At 37.0% G+C, this 16,594-nt stretch overlaps 1 protein-coding gene across 9 annotated transcripts in view; it reads right to left on the bottom strand.

The window, feature by feature from the left end:
- Window positions 1–16,594, bottom strand: part of ERBIN (erbb2 interacting protein) — a 110,758-nt gene that overhangs the window by 43,984 nt on the left and 50,180 nt on the right. For all 9 annotated transcript variants that reach the window (XM_042875112.1, XM_042875114.1, XM_042875113.1 and 6 more), the window contains 2 exons: window positions 8,257–8,454; window positions 6,090–6,207 (listed from right to left, as the gene is read on the bottom strand). In XM_042875112.1, the coding sequence (XP_042731046.1) occupies window positions 6,090–6,207; window positions 8,257–8,445 (307 nt within the window). In that variant the 5' untranslated portion in view covers window positions 8,446–8,454. The remainder of the gene's footprint in view (window positions 1–6,089; window positions 6,208–8,256; window positions 8,455–16,594) is intronic.

The following is a 16,594-nucleotide window of genomic DNA, read 5'->3' on the forward strand; positions in this document are numbered from 1 at the left end:
GAAAGAGTTTACAGCTGGATGTTTTGATTTGTAGGAAACATGTGAAAATTAAAACAGGTTTTCACCCCAAACAACAGATAGCTCAACAACAAACACACCTACTGCTGCAAAACACGTGGAACTACTGCCCTCCATGCACCTTTTCTATTCTGCATCCTTCCAAGCGTAGGGGATATGGGCAAACACGCAAGCCCAGTTTGCATGAATGTGAAAGCAACGTAATTACACACATGCCTCCCTGAGCTAATCTATTCATCCTGGTCTTAAATTCTGGACAAGCAGCTATGAGACCAGACTAAAAGCGGATCCACCATAAAAAAAAAAACACAGCTTTTGTTTGTTTTCCCACTCAGCCTTATGCTACAGCTATACTGACAGCTAATATGGATTAAACATGGCAATCAAAATACTTCCAGAGTTCAAGATCACACAGCTGTTCCAAAAATTATGAAAAATGTTCCTAAGCATGGAATTTAAACTGAAAACTCAAAGGGAAGTATCAGTCACGTTCAGTCTGTATTCATATATACCTGTAGAATCCACTTTAATTCAGGATTTCTGCATACCTGTGGTTTTAAAAGCAACACTTAAAGTAGCATCTTACAGACCAATTAATTTGCTACACAATGTTTACTCAGCCATTGCTCCTTCTTAGAGTTCATCCATCTTCCTAAAACTCTTACCTAGTCCCCTGCTGCCACTGGTTTCCAGTCAGTCAGGAGCTCTGGTTTCCAGATGTTTGATCAGCTAGCAAAACAGCAGTACCTTCCTGCTCAGACCTGCAGCTCCAGACCTGCACAAGGTTGACTTCTCCATGCAAGGTGGCACACAATTCACTAGTGATCTCAAAGCAGCACAGGCACCTCTGGTTTATTCAGTGCAAGCCTATTCTAAACCAATCATTTTCAGAGTAAAGAGCAACTATTGCAAATAGATTTTCATCTAGTTCTAAAACTCGATATCTCAAAGCTTTAGAAACTTGCTATACCTTGCTTTTTGGTTGCTTTACTTGTATTTCACAAGGAATACCATGACAACCACACTAAACTAGTAACATTCCTTGCAAGTGTAAGTTTTCCTACTTGTATAGCCTTTAATCTCTCTGTTTTGTTTAAATAGAAAAGTTCCCTTAGAAGAAAAAAATATTTGCTTGTAGGTCTCTTATCTAAAAATCTTACAGAATGTTTGTAAGAATCTAAAAACATCCTCCATTGGATTTCCTTAATTTCACTTGAAGCAGGCAAGATAGCTGGGCTGAGGCCAAGGGATGAAGTTCAACAAGACCAAGCACCACGTCTTGCACTTTGGCCACAACAAAAACCATGCAACGCTACAGACTTGGGATAGAGCGGATGTGCAGAGGAAAAGGATCAGGGGGTGTTGGAGGAGGTGTTGGTCAGTTCTCAACTGACTATGAGCCAGTGGTGTGCCCAGATGGCCAAGAAGGTCAGTGGCATCCTGGCTTGTATCAGAAACAGTGTAGTTAGCAGGAGTGGGGAAGTGATCATCCTTCTGTACTCAACACTGATGAGGCAGCATCTTCAGTACCGTGTTCAGTTTTGAGCCCTTCCCCATTCCCCACTAGAAAGATATTGAGGCCATGGAGCACGTTCAGAGAAGGGCAACGAAGCTGGTAATGGGTCTTATGGGGAGCAATGGAGGGAGCCGGGATTATTCAGTTTGGAGGAGGCTTAGGGGATGATTGCCATTTATAATGACCTGAAAGGAAGCTGTGGCCTGGCGGGTGCCAGCTTGTTCTTGTAATAGGACAAGAGGAGACAGTCTCAAGTTGTGCCAGGGAAGGTTCAGGCTGGATATAGCAAAAATCTTATTTGAAAGAGTAGACAGGTGATGGATCAGACTGTTCAGAGAGGTGGTTGAGTCACCATTCCAGGAGGTGTACAAGAAATGTAAAGATGTAATATCAAATGGGCAATACCAGTGGTAGGTGGACAGTTGGACTAGTTTATTTTAGAGGTCTTTTCCAGATTTTATGACTCAATGAACTACTTGACAAGTACCTACATACAACTCAGCCTATTCACCTCTCCATCTTCACTTTATGAAGTCCTTTTCTCCAATTATATGCTCTAAAAGTTTCCTTTCACACTTGTCCTCCCTTCTATTATGGTTATTCGAAGGTTTATAAAATGAAGAATAGAAACTCAATTTTTATTTTGAGGTCTGCTTGGTATTTTCTAGAAGAGAAGCATGATATTTATGCTATCCGTTAGTGCAAGAGTATTAGTTGATTTATAAACCTGAGAAGTACAACTTAAACAGGGAGAAAACAAAAAATACTTCAGTAGAAAGATTTTTATGGTTTAGAAAAATATACTCTTACTGGTTGTGATGATTATTACAGTATAATTAGATCTACAATAAAATACAGCATCAGAAATATATTTGATGCTCATTTTATTAATGACATGAGGACTCAGCTACATACAATTATGTGGCAATAGAATGTTTACTGAAAATGTAAAATGCTTTTTTTTTTACAGCACTTTGATCTCATAAAAAAATTAACATTTTATGCTCATGTGTGTGCCATACTTTAAGCTGGCTTTCTCTCATCATCTGCATGCTATTTTTTTTTCTATTAGAAGGCTAATTCAGGTTTAATATTTCCAAAATTCATTTCTGAGAGTACTTGCAAAATTAAAAATATGAAGTTTTTTTTTTTCCATCTGAAGGCTTGAAACAAGTTCTCAGCAGTTCAGACAGTAAAGAATCCTATTTTGCCCCTTGATCTATTTAAATGAAAAATGCCTCATCACTTCCACCAACAGTAACTCATCAGAGGAAATTATTATTATACTTGATACACATACTCATGGTCTTAAAAAGTGCTCAACAGATAAACCTACCTAGGCATGCCAAGGTCAGAGTAAAATTTTCTGAACATGAGATACTAAGAACGTTATAGACAACAGTTTTGCTTACACTGCTGTTTTGAAAGATTATTAAGATTCAGGTGGTTCTGAACTATGTCAGATTCAAAGCTGGACCCCCTCAGAGTAACCTGAAACTAAAAGCTGATTTGCTTTTCTCCCACCCCCCATTACCCAGAGCTGAAAAATTTCTGTTGCCTGTCCAGTCACTTTTGCACTTTTGGGTGATAGATTGACTGTCACTCAAAGCACACTACTCAAAAAAAAAAAAAAAAAAAAAGGTACATTCTGCCTCCACATGAAATTCACAACTAAAAAAAATCCTAATTACTTTTACAATGCTTTTTCTATGTTATGAAAATTTCTTTGAATCCAGTAACAGATCTGTATTAAACTAGTTTCAGAATTTCAAATGTGTACACTCAAGTTCCACATTCAAGACCAAATCTGTGCCTTAACTGCACTGCAATTCCATTTTGCTGACATCCTCTCTTAGACAGGAACATAATTTTATTCTGCAGAGACAGCTTCTAGTCAGTACTTTTTCATAGGAAAAACAAAGTATTTATGAAAAAACATTATCTACACTGAAGAGCTTTAAGTTGAATAGCTAACTGTTTTTAACATAAATTTACCACCTCTATGTAATGAGAAATATTATAATAAAGCTACAGACTTAGAAGCCCTCAACCAATTAGTTATCTTTTTATTTAACTATCATGAAAGATACAAAATTAAGTACATCCCCTCCCCTTCTTCCTATACGGACAAAAATAGCAGATTTATAGCAAGTTATTTTTCTATTCAGGATCTTTCTCTCTTGCTTCTCCCTGAGTAAAATAAAACTTGGATCATTCTCTTTATTAACTACGAATAATTCTCAATTTGTTGACAAACTGTACTTCTAAATCCTTCACAGATGGGCAACATAATAACTACACATTCTCCTGAATTTTTGTTTTTCAACTCCCCAACTTCTGGCACACACTACTCTAAAATTTGCCAAATCAGCAGATGTTTTTAAAACACTGAAGGAAACATATTTTATCTAGATTTGTATCTGTTAACAAAAACCTTCAATATTACTAAAAATAATATTATTGGCAGATGTGTTTTCATGGAGCTTTTCAGTGTTTGTGGTTTTCATTTGTGTATTTTTCTGTAAAAATGCCTTGCAACAGATAGAAAAGGTGACAAGTTTAAATTTGCTGAAATACACAGGGAAAAAGCTACTCCATCTACATAGGAGACTACTGAAAGACCTGAATGTTCATTGGTATTTGAAAATGAAATCTAAAATTATAGATGAAAATTATAAACGAACATATATTTGATGCAAACGCATTTGCACTCTGTGCTTTAATTCCATCCACATGAGGAAAACAACACTTTTGGTACTGTCACACGAGAAAACATACAAGAAAAATGCAGGAGACTAACTTTCTTGCTATAACCACACTATTCTCACAAAAAAAGCCACTGCATTATTCTAGAGTTTTGAGGCCTCTCATAACTGATTCCTAGTTTTCCCTGATTTATGAAGAAAAATTACATCTCCTGCACTTCCCACAAAGTTTGCTGTTTCCACATCACACTCAAAAACACAGAAAAACCCCAACAAAATAAAAACACATCAAAAATGTGAAGTCCTGGAAAAGTCCTAGCTGATTCACTAGACATACTGGAAAGGTGGGCGGACAAGAACCACACGGAATTCAACAAGGAAAAGTGCTGCACCTAAGGAGGAAGAACCCATTGCTCCTAAAAAACAGAACTTTACAGTTTATTGCAATCTCATATCTTTCAGCTACTGTCTCCTTAAATCATTTATATGCTTATCAGTAACAAGTGTTTCTTCAGCAGCCCTTAGAAGGCTTAGCAAAAGGTTGCATTGTTTTGGGTGGGTAACTAACTCTGTGACCAACTGCCTATTTATATTCATAAGCTAAGGAATCGGCCAACACTAGAACTCAAAATCCCTTCCATTGCTTTCAAATTTTAATTATTGAGAACTTGCATTAGAATCATTTAATCCTTTTAATTGTTCAGTCTAGGACAAAAATACTATAGTTTCCCAGCTGTTTGTAATTATGACAGTTCAGGGAACATGTTCTTTAAGAAAGGCTATTAATCCACTTGTACCAGGAACAGAGCAGTAACAACCAGGTCAATTTATTGCACTAAATGTTGCATTCATTAAGCAGAAATAATAAAGTAATAGTTTAAGTACAGACTGGGATACAATGGACAAGAAAGGAGAATGCCAACACCTCCACGATGGGAACACTTCCACAATAAAGCAGATCTCAACTTAATTTTATGGAGTCATTTAGATGTTCACATAAAAACAATGAATTGCATATGATAGAATCTTTGGCATGTTTATTTAACCCATACTTTCAAATATGGTTTCAAGCAAAGGTCCTCATCTAACTTCAATGTGAATCAGCAAGAAAAGGCTCTTACATCCTTATCAATTAACACAATAATTTTTTTTTCTTTAAGTAAACCACACAAGCAAGCCTGATGACAATATAAGCTCTTACAATTTCCTCATTTGCACAGATATTCCAACTTGCCAAGAGACTACCATTAAAAAATAAATGAAAGCATACACATAGTACTTGGCTGACAGCATTTCATAATTTATAAGCAGCTGACTCACAGAATGCAAATCAGTCAACTGAATCAGTCATTGTCCACGGAGACTTTTCTCCCCATGTGACAGGGATTACCATCTCTAGAGACAGATAGCGAAGCAGCTGACTTCTATTACAAGTCTGGGACAGATCATTAAAGTAAACTGAAAACAATTTTTATAATAAAATTAAAAGAGAATCCAGCAAATTTTTAAAAGCTCTTGAGCAAAAATTCTTCACTACAGTGAAAAATGACAAGAGTCAATAAAAGTAATAACTTCAAGCATATGCATTTTTGAGAAAACACAAACATTTGATGGTATCATTTTTCAGTAATGATCTCAAAATATAAAGCAATACATTTGACAGATATGATTAAAAACAAACATAAAAAACCATAAAATAGATTACTCTTGGCTAAGCATAAGATTTAGGGTTGTAGTTTAGAGTTTATTAGATGCGTAGATTCTGGAAATTACACTTTTACTGGTATCTTTGTACAATCAGTGATGATTTGCCTTAAAGCTATTCCAATATAATAAGTGAAATGACTTACCATTCTTGCTGACATCCAGTTCCCTGAGATTAATGAGATTTGCAATGGATGCTGGCAATGTGGTTAGATCATTGTCTGGCAAACTCAGCTTGTGCAGCGACTGACAGTTAAAAAGTTGCTAATGAAACAAAGAAAAAAAGAGCAACTTTCTCTTAGTTTCCTCTGTATGGCTTTTTTTTTTTTTAAATCCCTTTAAACTTATGACCTCACAGCTGGAAGGTCAGGCTATTTAAACACTTTGACCAAAGACAATTTTTTTCTTTTAAACTTGACTAGGTTTAGGATGTTTAGGAAAGCTAAAAAGAAGTGCAAACAGCCACAGAAAACTGATAGTTACATTTAACAACTATAAAATCCTACAAGTGCATCACAAATTGTGACCTGTAGTTCTGAAAACAAAAGTATTTTCCACAGTAAGCATGCCATCTGGTACCTCCAAAGTACTTTTAGTTTCTTCAAGAAAAGGAGGGGAAAAAATAAAGGTAAATGAACAAATCCACTAAAAACATTATTCCAGAATGTAGCATTTGAGTAGGTATTTATCTTCTCTAAAGTAACTTTAAATTTTAATACATTTTACATTTACTTTACAGTATGTCTTATTTTTTCAAGTTCAATTACATCTGCTTAATTAACAAACAACACTGTAACATCCAATTTTGAAAGTATACTGAGGTGAACATTACTAGAAAGACTGGGGGTGATTAAAAAATGAAAAAAGCCCCCAAACCTAAAACAAACAAAAAACAAACTAAACAAAAAAAACAGGTCACTGCAGGTTGACAACATGGTCCCGTTGTCCAAACGACTGTGAAACACAAAGGGCAGAAAACTGCAACACTGGGACAAAAACAGCACCAGTAGCAGTCAGGAAAGGGGAAGAGCAGGAGACAGTCTAATAAATACCACACTCTTTTTCTGAGAAGATGGATTAATTACGAGCTTCAGAGTTCAAACACTAAATAAGTTTAGGTTAGGGAAAAGGCTTATACAGCTTGAAACTCTGGCTCTAAAACAGATAGGATTATTACAAACTTGAAGGCATTCCCTAAGAGATCTTCTATGGATAGTTTCAAGATAACAACCTCTATTAAATAGGTAAATGATTTTTAAGATGTCTCTAATACTCCCTAATCTCTCAGCTTGTTTCTTTTACTGTATTTGAATTTGTATCTATGCTGAATTTACATAAGCTTTGTAATTCCAGAAAAAAAGGAATATATTCATTAGATTAAACAAAGTCAGCTCCACCAAACTACAAGACTTCTGATGAACTGATATGTTAAATTATTTTATTTCCTTATTAATTTCATCTGTCTTTCAAGAAAACTCAAGTAAAAAAAATCTCATATGGTTATGACAAACCACCAACAAGCTTAGCAGTGTGTTCCAAACTCATCACTGTGCAATAGGGAAGGTCTGCATGCAATTGGGAAAAAACTATTTTTAATATCAAGTACATAATCCAACTTCACCAAGATAGGATCTAATAAGGGAAAATTTATTATTCTGACCACACTGTACTTTTCAGGAGTTTCACTGGAACAAAATCTGATCCTTTCCTGTAGTATACTGTTCATTCAGCACATGGTTTGTCTTCAGAACTAGCAACAAATAATGATTTCTTTAATTAAGATGTAATCAAAGTAGAATTTCACCTCTCTACATTTTGAGCTTAAATAATTTTAGATACTTTTCAGTCAAAAACAAAAGCAAGGACTTCAAGTGACTATTTTGGACTTCAGCTTCATGACCACAGAAATCTGAATAATACAGTAATCTTGCTGCTTCTAATCCTCATATATTATCAGAGATTCAAAGCAATGCAGCAATTTATTTAATATCTGAATAGTATTAGTCAATTTAAGCAGACACTTCCACAGAAATAAATTAGCCTGCCTCTTTTGCTTTGCACCAGCTTCTCCTGTTGGGCTGGCTCAGTTGTTTAAGCAGTTTCACCTCAAGGCAGCACAGGGAACTGGTCCGGCTGAAATACACAGGACAGCCTATCAAGAGAGCTTGTTCTGGGACCAACATTTACTCAAAAATATCTAGGAAAACTCAGCCTTAAAGCTGTACGGGGAAGCTTGACACTATCAGATTTTACCACTGATGATGTAAGAAGAGAAACACTAAAAGTTACACAAAGGGAAATCATGCAACATACCTTTGGAAGCTCTTCAATCTGATTAGCATCTAAGTAGAGTTCTTCCAGGGTCTTTTCAAAAGCAAAAATCTCCTTAGGCACCTGTTCCAGGCTGCAGTGAGAATAATCAAGTGTAGTGACTGTTTCCTCCTCCCCACGCAGGCAGCGGCATGGCACCAGCCGCACCAACAGATTCCGCTTCGTGGTCATTTTCAGGCACTATGACACAGAAATTAGTAGATTTATAAAACCAACCAGACAACTGCAGAAATACCTAGATGGGCAACATCTCAAACTTCTGGCTGCTAAATGATTGAAAAAGAAAGAAATGTATACATACATGCTATGTATATATATACACACGTAAGAGAGGGAGGTGGGCAGAGAGATTTTAGTTTTGTTTAAACACAACAGTTCTTTACTGGCATGAAATGTCATTGAAATATCTACAGATACCGATGGATGAACATAGAATTTAGCCTGTAACTTGTCACCTGTCAACAGCCTTAAGCAGAGAATATCCACACTGTATGTAAGCAGATAAAATTTAAAGCAGCAGCTCTGAAGCATCGTTCATACTTTTACAATCTGTTTTTGCTTAATACAATGAAATCAAAATGATACAGAGAAAAAAAACCTTATCTTCAGTGATGAGTAATATTAAATTAATATACATTAATTTCAAATCCCTCACATACATACAGCTTTTTTGCGTAACAAGCTAGCGTTGTTTTCTCTAATTTTTCTACTTATTTAAAATAAAAGATTTCCAAGAACTCAGATAAATAATTTCCCTCAACTTCTGCAATTTCAGTCAGTAAGTAAAACTTTAACACATCTTGCTGTGCTCACTGAAATTAACTAAATTTCATTTTGCTATAGGAACTTCTTCCCTGTCTTAATTAAAACACTGAAGGCTATCAATACTAGGACACCCTCTTCATATCATCATTCTGCACACTTTTCTGCCTCTCTCAATGCACACTACTTACTCTCCTATTTACCTGCCTTTCTGTCTGACCTCATGATCAGTTGCCCAAGTAAAAAGACTGTAGAGGAGAAAAGGAAGGACGTATCACAGAAGAGAGTTCACTCTCATCAACTAAAGACAGAAAAATGTAGTGTAGCACAGGTGACGTTCTTTTTTTTATATTCTCAAATTAAGAACTACTCCAGGGATGGTTTGGGTAAATACAGTTCAGCAAGGGAACAGGAATACAAAGCATCTCAAATATTTTCCTCTGAAGTCTAGCAAGAACAAGAATCTTGGTCTTGTACTATTTTGCAACATCAACAAGCAATCTGAAAGTACCAAATAAAACAGTGAAATAGCTTCGCAAATCTGCAACACTATTACAGTTTCTTTTTCTCCATCACCGTGCAAGTTCAAAATTGTAAGAACTTGATCTACTACAGAACTCAGAGAAGGAAGAAAGAACAAAACAAAACTCCAGAAACAAAAAGCCTTTGTCCCCCAGACAGTTAAAGCCTTGACCTAAGTTTACCTCAGCTAGTAGTCAACAAAGGAAAAAACATCAGGATACTGGTACAGTTAATTTCACCTCATGAGGAAATAAGAGGAAAAAAAACACTGTATAAACAGAACTGATAGGAAACAAGCTCCACAACAAATACACCAAGTGGGACAAAGAAAAATATCTGTACATCCCACAGGGGTTGAAACGGACCTCAAGAGATCATGAAATTCACGCCCCAATAAAGCAGGTTCCCTACAGTAAGTCACAAAGGTAGGCATCCAGGTAAGTCTTTACCTTCATAGAACTGTTTTCTTCTCCTCAGGCTTAATCAATCTTTCCTAATATGGGAGATGCTCCTGGTCCTTTATCATTGGTACTCCACTGGACTCCCATTATGACATCATGTGTTTTTTGAACTGGGGAGCTCAGAACTGGTCACCGTATTCTAAACATGGCCTCACCAGCTCAGAGCAGAGGGGGAGGATCACCTCCCTTGATCTGCTGGCCACACTTTTTAATGCACCCCAGAATGCCATTGGCTTTCCTGGCCACAAGGGCACACTGTTGGCTTATGGTCAACCTGTTATCCACCAGGACCCCCAGGTCCTTCTCCACAGAGCTCCCCTCCAACAGGTCAGCCCCTAACTCATACTGTTATTCATCCCCAGGTGCAAGACCATAAACTTGCTCATCGTCCTCATCACTTTCTTCCCTTCCCTTTCTTCCCAACATTTCCATCTGTCAAGGCCTTTCTGAAAGTGGCAGCACAGCCTTCTGGAGCATCAGCCACCCCTCTCAGCTTTGTACCAACAGCAAACTTGCTGAGGGTGAACTCTGTTCCTTCATCCAGGTCACTGACAAAGATGTTGAATGAGATCGGACCCAGCACTGACCCTGGGGAACATCACTAGTTACAGGCATCCAATCAGACTCTGCACCACTGATCACAAACCTTCGAGCTCTACCAATCACCCAGATGTCAGTCCACCTCAGTGTCCACTCAACTATTCCACACTTTCTAAGTTTAATAACAAGGATATTGTGGGAGACAGTGTCAAATGCCTTGTTGAAGTCAGGGTTCATAATATCCACTGCTCTCCCCACAGCTACCCAGCCAGTGATGACATCAAAGAAGGCTACCAGGTTGGTCAAGCATCATTTCCCCTTGCTGAATCTATGTTGACTACTCCTTACAGCTTTTTTCTCTTCTAATTGCTTGGAGAGGTTATCCAGAACAAGCACTTCCATCACCTTTATAAGAACAACTGACTGACCTGTAGTTTCTCAGATCCTCCCTTCTTGCCCTTTTTGAAGACTAGAGTGACACTGTCTATCCTGCAGTCTTCAGGCACCTCTCCCATTTGCCAAGACCTTTCATATCCCAATGGTACAATGACTATGCAGACTATTGCTGTGGGATTTTTTTCCAACCAGTTTGATCAAAACCAGAGGGAAATAACAAAGCATGATGTGTACAGTCTCACCCACCCACCCCAACTGCTCAAACAATACAGGAACCAGCCCCACAGTCAGCCTTGGATTCATTTGTAGCTATTAACCCTCTGATGCGACAAACAGAAAAAACAACATTTGCTGTTTTTTTCATTTTTCATCCCAGCTTTTACTTTTTTTCTCAGGATGAGAGTGGAAATAATCTTCCATATTTCCCGTATCAATATAGTCTCAGATACATGTCTTTCAAACAGATGTTCTTTCAAAATATAATACATGCTCTATTTATTATTATTACTACACCATTACAAAGGTTATAGGTTTGCAAATAAATTTGCAGAATAGCCAGCACTTTGGAAAAAAAAGAAGAATAAGTTAAAACTCATGTTTGTCTGAGTCTCACTCATTAGTAACTCTTACCTATTTTTTCCTGTTCACTGTTTTCCACTTCTAACTTGCAGGATTTGGCCAGCTAAGTACCTCTGCAACTAAGACTTTTCTAGGCATCTACATCCTGTGTTGTAGCAATACACTACACTTTCATTTAATATGCTTGAATTGGTAAACTCCTTACACCTCTGATTTTATAGGCAAAAATTATTTTGCTAAACAAGTTCCTCAATTATTTTGCTATACTAAGAGCACTTCAGCAACATTTGGAACAAACCATTAAGACAGGTTACTGATAACAATAGCAATTTAAAAGATATGTAGGACTTCTTCAGCAAAGGTTTACAAAATGGAACAGCACGCTAACCACAAGGCACAGAACAGTCAATTTATGATGAATTCTACAAGCATAACTTACTGTTTCCAAAACAGGTATCTCTAGGTGTTACTAATATAGCTGAAAACAGACAGTATTTTACTGTTACCATCAACTTCGAACAAATTTTGCTTGAAAATCAAAGGAAAGTCAGAATTAAATTTCCCCTTTCTGCTTTGAAAACTACACTGAAAATGAATACAGAGGACTTTTGTTTCATCAAATAAATAATAATAAAAAAAAATCTGTGACTGTTGTTCATCTTTTATCAGTTTTGAATATTAGTCATTTGTGTTCCAGCTACTTTTGCATGTACTTATCACATTTAAAAAAAAAGAAAAGACTTCATAGATTATCTTCTTTTTGAAGAGACCATGCTAAGCTTATCAATGTTTCCAGTTCCAAAGGGGAATCTGTAATTCCCCTACAGTAATGTACTTCCAGAAGATAGGTCAGCTTGTTACCCCTGAAGCATGCTATTACAGAAAACAGAATCAAAGCAGCAAAATCTAACAAATCCAGAAACTGGTTTCAGCTGGTTTGCAGTTTCAAAAAAAAAAAAAAGAAAGAAAAAAAAGTCATTTACCTTATTTTGCCTTCCCATTATATTTGTATCAATAAAATGAAAATATGTGCAATCATGATAACATTTAACTTTGTGATTAAAACACTAGAGCAATCAAAATAAATAACTTCAATTCACATTTTAATAGCATCTACCCTGAAAAACTTCTACTGTACAGAAGGCTTTGAAGACTGCTTGAAGTACTCTTTAAATCTCATTAATCTTGCTAACTAGGGATGGAATTTCAGTGCAAACAGATGCTAATAACATACAGCGAAGTAACAACTGGAGAATACAGTATAATTAATACAGTATTCAGATAAAGTTACTGGAGAATCTAGGGAAAAGTAAGCACCATGGTTATAGCAAATCTACACTGTAACAACAGCAGACCAAATCTGTAAGCCTAAGACATCCTTAAACAGAATAAAATCACTCGAAGTAGAAAAGCAAAGCGTCAGTTTGAAAGGCCACTATTAGCAAAAGCAAGCAAGACCGGCAGCAGGGTTGGACACCACTACAGACCGATAGTTCAGACGAGTGCGCACCGCCCAGAGAGACATCACTCATTCCTGCACACTGCCGTCATCTGAGCATTCACAGCCTAGCAGCACCCAGGCATCTGCCAGAGACACACAGGACATTTTTGTTTAACCACGTCTCGCTGTGATTTGATGAGCATTAAAAAACAAAACACCATGCACAGAAGTATCACACTGCTCTGAGAATTCTGAACTCATGTCATTACCCACAGAATCTAAGCTAATGGTCTTCATCTCTGCTACTTTGTTTTAAAAGCAATAGCACTGTATCACGGGTTGTTCAGATTCCTGCCTGATACTAACAGGATGCGAATGCAAATGCTGTAAGCACTGCGTGTGAAAGCGCTCCCCTTTCCCCCAAGTGTTTCAGAAGGACGTTTACCAGTTACATCAGCAGCAAAGCTGAAAATGAAACCAGCAATCAGATGCTCACACAGAAAGGCAAGTACAGCTCCACAGAAAAACTTCTGGTCAGAATCCCACTAGTCCAGTCCAGTGCCTATAGATGAGCGCAGAATTGCCAAGCTGGGGATGTGTAAGTACAGGAACAGGCAGGGAGGGGCAGTATGCACTGCAGCTTAACATATAGAAACCTTTATGTGGCCAACGGATAGAACCTCCAACAAATTAATACTGAAATACAATGTAATCCACCAAGCAAAAAGCTATCGGTCTTACATTAATAAATTATTAAGAATGAGACTTCCTGTATCAGCAACACGCAGTGGTCTATCTTCAGAAATACTGTAGGCTTTTCTCCTCCTAAGGCAGCAACATGTTCAACAACACATGCACAGATGTAGGCTGGTTGGTTTGACCTAGAAGAGACCGTTGTGACAATTCCTAGCACAGTTTAAATGAATCTTCCACCAAAAGGCAGCTCTGGTCCTCAAAAATTTGGAGATACTGTACACATCTAAGAATCTTAAACTCAGAAAGTCCTCCACTCTTACAAGGAGAAGCAGAACTATTCTTCATTCTTTAAGCTCAGAAATGATTTGATATCTCTTCTTCAATATCAGAACACATTAACCCAGATGGGGCAGGGGAGGCAAAAGTTTGACTCTGGCTTCCCCTAACTCCTCCCCCTCCTCTTGGGAAGGAGCAGCAAGGTTCCTGAGCAACTGAAAGCACCTGACACCCTGTAAACCCTGACCTGCATGTCCAATGTGTAAGAGGAATGCGTGACTCTCAGACCTGATGGACTCTGATGAGAAACTGAAACACCAGAAGGAAAGGTATGCTGTGAGTAAACTGCCTTTCGTTAAATGCCACTGCCATTTTGTGGCTGTGGTTTTAAAACTTTGTTCAGTGACAATGCCAAGTCAAGGTATTTTCACCTTCTCCTGCCTCCCATCCAAGCTATTTATTTCACTTCTAAAAAAAGGAAAACAAAAAATCAAAATAGATCAGTTACGTCACACATCTAACTAAACGAAACTGGTAAACACTTAGATCAATACAAACCAAGGAACCAAAGCTGTACAGTCAGAACAAACCATAGGAAATAAGAGACTTACAAAAAGGGTCTTTTGAAACCATTTCACCATTTTTATGTGAAGCTCCTGATATGCAAACAATGTTCAGCTGCATTCATGGCTGCAAGTCCCCACAAAGGCAGGAGACAAAAAAAAAAAAATCACACTGTACTTGCTCACATACAGCATTCATAGCAAATGAAATAAAAGGCATTAGTCATGAAGCAACAATGGTGAATGGTAACAACAGAGGGAGGGAGGAAGATATTAGTAAATGCAGTACAATTACAATCATTCATTAAGTGCAAACATGTGAAAGATACTTTTTTCTTGAGGGGTAAAAGGGGCAAAAACCATTTTTGTGATTACTAAAACAAACCTGAGGAATTACTGTGACAAGTAAACCAATGAATGCATATAAAAGGAAATGCTTGGAATATTTATTTCAGTTAATTTATTTATCTGCTAATAAAAAAAAAAAAAAGAAATTAGTAATATAACAAAGCACTTGGTCTTTTTATACCAAAAGCTTAGCAATGACAAGAACAGATCAACTTTGTAAAAATAGAACAAAATTGTTTTACATTAAGAAAAAAAACCTTTGGCAAGATTTTAATTTAAGCACAGAATTTAACTGTGTAATGTTTAGTATTATGTTATATCTCTAGGCTGTGGCATCACTAAAGCACAGGTACACAAGAGTACAGATGTGTAAATTTAAGGCAAGATGCATCACAGAAATGCCCTATTTAAAAAAAAAAAGTAAAATTATAAGGTAAGTTTACAGTAAAAGAATAAAATGTAGTTAGGTGTCCTAATAATTGTAATTTTGACTCTATATTAACGCTACAGATTAAGCAAGTAAATTGAATGCATTCTGCATTTGTGCTGTCAGATTGTTCACGTTTGAAAAACTCATCCAATTCCGAGTCCCTCCAGTTGTCACTATACAATTGCATTCCATGTAGTAGTAACTTCTCACTTGTTTTGCTCTTTTCCTAAGCCAGTCCTAGAAACTAATTTCCATTTTACCAGCCAAACTATCCAAGTAAATTTGTCATCTGAAGAATGGTGTCTAGTCATATATCACTAACAATATTGCTGAGATTAGCAATAGATCTAAGCTTCATTGCTGACATTTGACTACATTGTATATTCTTTGGGTAACAATTTGTAGTTTTATTAAGAGAACATTAGGAGGAATAAACTACTCTATTATTAAGTACTACATTAAATAACTCAATTTTCTTCCATTGTCAATGTGGAAAAGGCCCACAGAAACAAAAAGGACAAATTCCTAACTTCCTATACAAAGAAAACAATGAAAATTAAATACACAGTGCAGCTAGACTAAGACTTGGTAAGCCTGCTGGAAGAGGTATAAAACCTTATTAAACCGCTTATGCTTCTGGTTTAGTCCTTTGAGGGATTATGTCTGGATCTACGGTACTAGTAAATGCTGCGTATCACATACTGTCAACAAATATTCAATCAGAGAGGAAGAGATGCTGTGTTAAGTCCTCCAGTTATAACAATCAAAAGAGATGAACCAGCATATGGGAAGAAAAAGAAGAGGCACTGCAAGTCATTTGCCTATAGAAAGCAACCAGTCCTTACAGAGTGGTAACACAGCTGAGGCAGCACAACAACAACAGTTTCGTAGCTCAATAGAAAATGCTAATGTACACAAGGCCCTCTGCATTGTAAACAACACAGAAAATAAGAAAAAAAAAAGAGCTTGCACATATGCTTCTATCTCCTTAAGCTGTAGCAATGCCAGATAAAATGCTCAGATGATTCTGTATGTTTTAGAACAGATATTTTATAATAAATCTCATAATTACAGTCACTGATGTGTCAATATTTATTAGCACGTTCACAATATTAATAGCACTATTAACAAAATCAGAGCAGATGGACGCTACTTCTGTGTGTGTGGTGTGGGGGCAGAAAGGGGGTGGGCAGGGGGAGAGGTGAGGTGTTTGTTTAGTTTGGTTTGCTGGAGTGGGTGGGAAAGCACTATTCAAATTCAAACAGAAGTTCTGGAGATGAATGATTCTCCTGGATATTCTTCTCAA

The sequence above is a fragment of the Lagopus leucura genome, unplaced genomic scaffold (assembly GCF_019238085.1).
Source record: "Lagopus leucura isolate 7727_CA_CO unplaced genomic scaffold, USGS_WTPT01 Super-Scaffold_100014, whole genome shotgun sequence".
NCBI lineage: Eukaryota > Metazoa > Chordata > Aves > Galliformes > Phasianidae > Lagopus > Lagopus leucura.